Source organism: Hipposideros armiger, unplaced genomic scaffold (assembly GCF_001890085.2).
Source record: "Hipposideros armiger isolate ML-2016 unplaced genomic scaffold, ASM189008v1 scaffold_854, whole genome shotgun sequence".
NCBI lineage: Eukaryota > Metazoa > Chordata > Mammalia > Chiroptera > Hipposideridae > Hipposideros > Hipposideros armiger.
The window spans coordinates 158,843-165,060 of record NW_017732204.1 but is presented as its reverse complement, the minus strand read 5'-3'; the positions used below and the strand labels follow the sequence as shown (position 1 = coordinate 165,060).

General features: G+C 43.6%; 1 protein-coding gene across 6 annotated transcripts in view; it reads right to left on the bottom strand.

The window, feature by feature from the left end:
- Nucleotides 1–6,218, bottom strand: part of DUSP22 (dual specificity phosphatase 22) — a 71,255-nt gene that overhangs the window by 40,977 nt on the left and 24,060 nt on the right. For 4 of the 6 annotated variants that reach the window (XM_019629424.1, XM_019629422.1, XM_019629423.1 and 1 more), the window contains one exon: nt 5,206–5,288. The exons of the other annotated variants lie outside the window; for them this stretch is intronic. In XM_019629424.1, coding sequence (XP_019484969.1) covers nt 5,206–5,288 — 83 coding nt within the window. The remainder of the gene's footprint in view (nt 1–5,205; nt 5,289–6,218) is intronic. 6 annotated transcript variants of the gene reach the window in all.

The window sequence follows — 6,218 nt, the reverse complement described above, 5'->3', positions numbered from 1 at the left end:
TGTTAAAAAGGCAGATTCCTGGGCTCCAGTTTAGTTCAAGGTCTGTGACAGAGCTGAGGAATCTGCATTGCTAATAAGCCTTGATGACTGAGCAAAAACTGAGAACACTGTTCTAAATATTCTGCAATAAGCATGCACCACTTTTATATTAAGAAAAAAAATCCTTAAAAGTAATATTAAAATGGTGGTTTTAAGACTCTCTTCATCACTCCAACCATCTCAAATTCAGATATGCACAGTTCCAACTGCCCACCCCACCAACCCTCACCCAGCTATCACAAGCTGCAGCATCAGTGAGCTTCAAATTAGGAAGGAACTGGAATCATTTAGGATCCCACAGGCAGCCAGCCTCCACATTCTCACCAAAATGTGATTTTCCAATCGCCACCAGTATGTGTGTGAATTCACAAGAAATGAAACAAGATTGAGCTGGCTTTCAGAGCTCACAGAAGCGCCCAAACGAGATGGGGCAGGAGGGGTAGAGAAACAGTGCAGTGGGGGAGCTCTCTAAAGCAGGCTCCGGACCTTCCAGGTCCTGATTCTGCCCAGGATTTGCACTTTAAAGATCAATACTTGTTTAAATACACCTTTGTCTTTTTGTAAGCAGTGTTACAGGGATAATTCACATACCATAAAATTCACCCTTTTAAAGTATACAATTCAAGGGTTTTTTAGCACTCTCAGAGTTAACCATCACCACATCTAACTTTAGAACACTTTCATCATCACATAAATATACGTTTGTAACACAGATTAAGATGAACAACAAGAAACAGTGGTTTGGGAATACGATTATACATGTGTGAATACAGAAGACTACTCGAGGCCACACATGAGACAACTGCCTGTGGGACTCCAAAGAAAGTGGCAGTTACTCTTGGACAACGCTCCTTTTCCTCTACTCTCCTCTGTTTTATGATAGTGCTGTCCGCACTGACACCCACTTAGGAGTCAACCTTTCCCATGAGCACAGGCTCAGTCCACCTATTTGAGAGTGCATAAATGCTTAATCAAAGCAACTGGATGGCCACATTGGACTTTTCATTCTTCAAGATTAAAGTTATTGATGGTTCTGGATGGCTGCCTACAACCACGGGCACTACTGTAACAGGCTATTAAAGCAGCAGTAGGACTCTGGCCACAGGGTTATCAGCTTGCTCATGTGCACATGCCTAACTAAGCCTGGAAGTTTACCACCAGCTCTCTCTGAGCACAGAATCATAGGGCAGAACTTCGTCCTTTGCTGCCCAAACCGGGGTCTGCCAAGCAGAAGCATGGCATCACCTGGAAACATGTTGGGAATGCGGACTCCCAGGCACACTACACACCTACATAATCACAACTTGCACCTGAGTAAGACCCCAGAAGACTGCGTGCACTGCACATGGGAGCCCTGGAGGGCCACCAGGGAATGACCTTTGACCTGATGCCCACGGTGCCCCTCCCCCACTCCAGCATGTTAGTGCCACTTCAAGCAAGAAAACAACTCACATCCACCTCCACCTGCCATCACAAATGCAACAAGTCGGTATTAATCAAACCAATGGAAAGATTACAGGCTAGAATTCAGATAGAAAAAATCAAGAGGAACAAATGCTGACCATGGTTACCTCAAATTGTGGGGTTGTGAGAATTTTTCACTCTAACATATTTTTATAATGTTTGGATTTTCAAATTTTAAATTTTAACTGATGAGTCCACATTATTTTTATAATCAGGAAAAACAAAATCTTAAAAATACTGTTCACAAAATTCAACATAAATTGAATTAGTAAGTAAAACAAACAGACAACCCCTCATTGGTAAAAACAGCTAACCATGCTGACTGGGCCCGGGCAGGTTCAGGCACGCACAAGCGGTGGCCCTGGGCACGGGGCCCGGGCTGTCCAGATGTGTAAAGGCTGACGAACAGACCCTGATCCCGGACAAGATTCAGGGGCGCACAAGCGGTGGCCCTGGGCACGGGACCCCGGCTGTCCAGATGTGTGCAAGCTGATGTTCGGCCCCTGACCCCAGACATACAAACCTAGACTCCGGAACCTGCTGCGCAGGCACCGGGCTCCGGTTACATAAGGCCTTTATGTAAGCATGACTTGCACTTGCAGGAGGGAGCATGCGCACTTCCATGCACTCTCCTCCCCCCAAACCCCTATATAATGGTTGCTATTGCTGATTGAAGACACTGGTTCCTCCTCATGTTGGCTCCACGTGCTTTCTTTACCCTGGGCATCTCACCGCCAAAAGCTCCCCTGCAACCTCCCCAGCATCGACACATGCTGTTTTCCTCTCTCTGAACACCGCCCCTGGCCCCTGGACGGTGTTCATGCAGCCCTCTCACTTCACCCTCCTCATCTCTGCCTCCCCCGTCTCCATCCCCCAGGCTTTATATGGCCTTCTGAGAAGCAAGTATCACCTTTGCACAATGGGACACTGGAGGAGAAACGCCCAACAGATCCTTCTCCTTTGCTACTGCAAGTTCCTGCCTAGCTCAGAGGAAGACCCCACCTGCCACTGGGTAAACCGCACTGAGGGTGTAGATGGGTTCCTACAAGATGCTGTTCCAAAAGGCAAAGTGACAGCCACATGCTTCCTTAGGAAGGGGAATTAGCACTGTAGATCTTATACTGATAGAGAAGATGGACAGGGGTAACCGGTCCTAAGGTGTGCGAAGTACCAGAGTGAGTGGCTGTGGGAAACAAGCCAGTCCAGCGAAGTCAAGCAGAATTGCCTCCGAGTAAAATTAACAAAAATATACTGGATGAAGCATTAGAAATTAACACCATTAATACAAGTGCTGAAGAAAAATGGTCATTTGGCAGGAAGAACTGTGGTAATGCCTTTCCAATATGCAGAGGACCCGCTGCACTGATTTGTGGACTCGAAGAGACCCAGTTCTCTCTGCTCTGACACTGGATCCCAAGCCATGTTCTGAGTCATTTCCCAAACCAAGCTGAGAATCTGCTGAGTGATGGGAAGGGATTCCAATCTGTTTTACACTTAACTTCCCACTGCAAAATTTAATGGCTCTAGAGTTACAAACTACTATACATTATAATAACTTCTAGAGTTATTAATTAGCTGGTAGTGGTTTCAACCTTTAAGTAGATACATTTCCAACCTGGGCTGGGGGCTAAAATGGGGCAGTTCTACCTGTTTCCTTTTTTGTCAAATCCTGGCTCTGATATTCATTGGTACTGACCTTGGGCAAGTTTTTCTGTGCCTCACTTTCCTCACCTATAAAGTGGGAGGATGGTAAGAGTACCCCCTCAAAGCATTGCTAAAAGTACTAAGTGATATGAAATGCTTAGGAGGTGCCAGCTGGCATGTGGTAAATATTATCGCTGCCATCATTATCATCATCATGACCAGATTAAGTCCCAAGGTTATGGTAAGGGTCTCAATTCCCATCACATCTGAACATTTCCCAATACACGCTTACTTCCAAGACATCTGGTTCCCAGCTCTCTCTGGCAGCACCACCCACACACAACTCATCACTCACCACCCAGCTCTCCTAAGCTAAGCCAACAGCAGACCACCAGATCAGCAGCCTTGTCTGAACAATTGGGAAGCCATGGCTCTTCTCACTGATGACACAGGACAAAAGCTCTGAGATCCAAAATGTCTCTATAGACATCAGCTGCACATACACTGTGCCTGAGCTTGTCTCCCACTTCTCTAGACTGTTGTGGACCTCTTCAAACAATGAGGGTTTCCTCTGCCTCCCGACATCTACTTTTGCACCTGCTAAGTTGTGAGGAAGCAGCTAACCACCCTCTTGGCTTAGGGAGGAGCTGATCTCTGAGCTCCACGCCCCACCTTCCCTCATTGTGTCCTGCAGAGCCAGCTGCCAGCTACAGGCATCTCCACTGAGAGTCTCTCATTAAAGACAGGGTCCAGAAGCTGAGTTTGTGGGGTTTTCTCTACATGGAAAAATCACCAGGTGTTGGAAAACTGTGATTCATTGCAAAGCTAAAAAGAAAAAAACAGGAAGTTGCAGAGTAACATGTAAAGGACCCCACTAGAAGGAAGGAAGGAAGGAAGGAAGGAAGGAAGGAAGGAAGGGAGGGAGGGAAAGAGAGGGGAGGCAGGGAAGGGGAGGGGAGAGATGGGACAGAAGACCATTCAATGACTGACTTGAAGAGACCACGGCCACTAGAACCAAGGCCTGAGAGGTAGCAATGCTGATTCACACTCTGTAAATAATGAAGATATCTCAGAAAGTAAAAAGAAAAAACATTCCATTCACTTTATATATTTCTATATTGGTTGTTGTGCTACAGTAAGCACGTATTATTTGTAATTTAAAAAGAGAAGAAAATGACTCAATGAGACATAATGCTAGAGCACAGATGACAGTCCGATTCACTTTCCAGGAGAAGCCATGATCCTCTCACCTTGGGTTTCCACACTTGCTGACTGATATTGATCAATGCTTGCTGCACACCTGGGATGGNAAATAAAAAATATATTGTCTACTCTTGCATACTATGAAATTAAATGAAAACAGCTTGAATTAGGATCATTTCTTTAAGCACAAGTCACCCCATCCTCTCCAACACCCAACCCTAAAACAAAAAGCACGATACACATCACAACCACACATGCCTTATTTTCTCAAGAGAGGTAACTTGAGCTCTGTCAAGGCTGATAAACAGAAATAGATTTTGCTCCTGGCCAATAACTCAAACCGGTCATTAGGGCAATACTGAAGGTGTTTTTGGAATTAGTGTACAGGCAGATATACTCTGTTTATTCAAGAACTGAAAACACACAGTTTCTACACTGATAGTCTCTATACCAGAGAAGCCAGTGACAATTTATCTTCCATGGGAAAAAATGGAAATGGAAAATGGAAAAAAAAAATCAAGAAATGAGCACCCTGAATTCTTTCAGATTCTAAAACCAGAGATAATTCTGAAAGGAATGAAATGGGTTTTAAATGTCCTATAAAATCCAGAGGGAAAGAAATGCAGCATCAGCTTATTTTCTGGCACTTGGGCAAAAAACCAAGCAGGAATACAACCAGAAAAAGAACATACCCTTCCACCATGCTACGGACAGGGCCCAGAGAGAAACATGGCCTGAACACCAAGTGAACAATGCCAGCAGTCACAGGAGAACACCGGTGTCAGAGTGATCATGGTGCCTTCATGAGTGTCCCGCGTGCACCCACGGGCACAGACAGGACGCACACTATCTTACCTCTAACATAGGCCTGGCACTATCGTGCACAGACAGAATATGTGTCACCTTGTTCTTGCTCAATTGCTCTGCATCTCTGGCATCTGTCACAGAAGAAAGAGGATTGACATTTTAATATTCTCTGCAAGTAAATTACTCCTACAATCTAGCCAGGAAGAAACACAAAACGACTAGCATTTTCTTTCTTGACACTCCATAATTGACCATACCCAGAATAATCTAGAGCTAAGGAATTTAGGACTATCACTTTTATGTATTTTGCAGATAACTAAGTTTATTTCTGATTGGCACATCCTTTGATACAAAGTGGTCATCTAAAACTTAAAATGGTATTTAGATTAATAAACATTGTAATCATGATTATTCCTGTTTAAAGGAAGTGAACCTATGAGATTATTCTGTAGTTGACATTTGTTAAACTGTAGACGCTTACAATAAAACATTTAACAATAAAGATGCTTAAAATATTTTTAAAAACTATCTCTTAATGATTAGTAATCTAAGTTAAAATTAAATACAGAAGACCCACTTACTATATAAGAAACAGGAACCTGCCAGAGACAACTTTACGCTGACGTCAAAAGCAGGGGTGGGACCAGGTGCAGACAAGACTGTGCTTTACAACATCTATATACACTTTAGGGCATAAGTAAAAATGGAACATTTTCTAGAAATTCCAAGAGAATTGTCCATAAGTTATCAGTCGGCTATTAAATTATCTGCATATGAACCTAAGGAGAAACCCAAATTACATCCCTTTCCAATACACCCACCTGTGAAAGAAAGACTGAATGAATCTCCTCAAGTTGGAACCCTTCTGCTAATCTACAAAACAGGGATCCAGCAAGAAACAAGGTACCCTAAGCCCCTGTCCTGGCCTAGGATGAACTTTTTAAAATGATAAAGGGTGAAATAAACCAAAAGTCAAATATTTAATTATCATGTTTCTGGAGAATATTTAATAACATGGGAAAATACTCAGGATACAATATTAAGCAGAGGAGAATACCAGG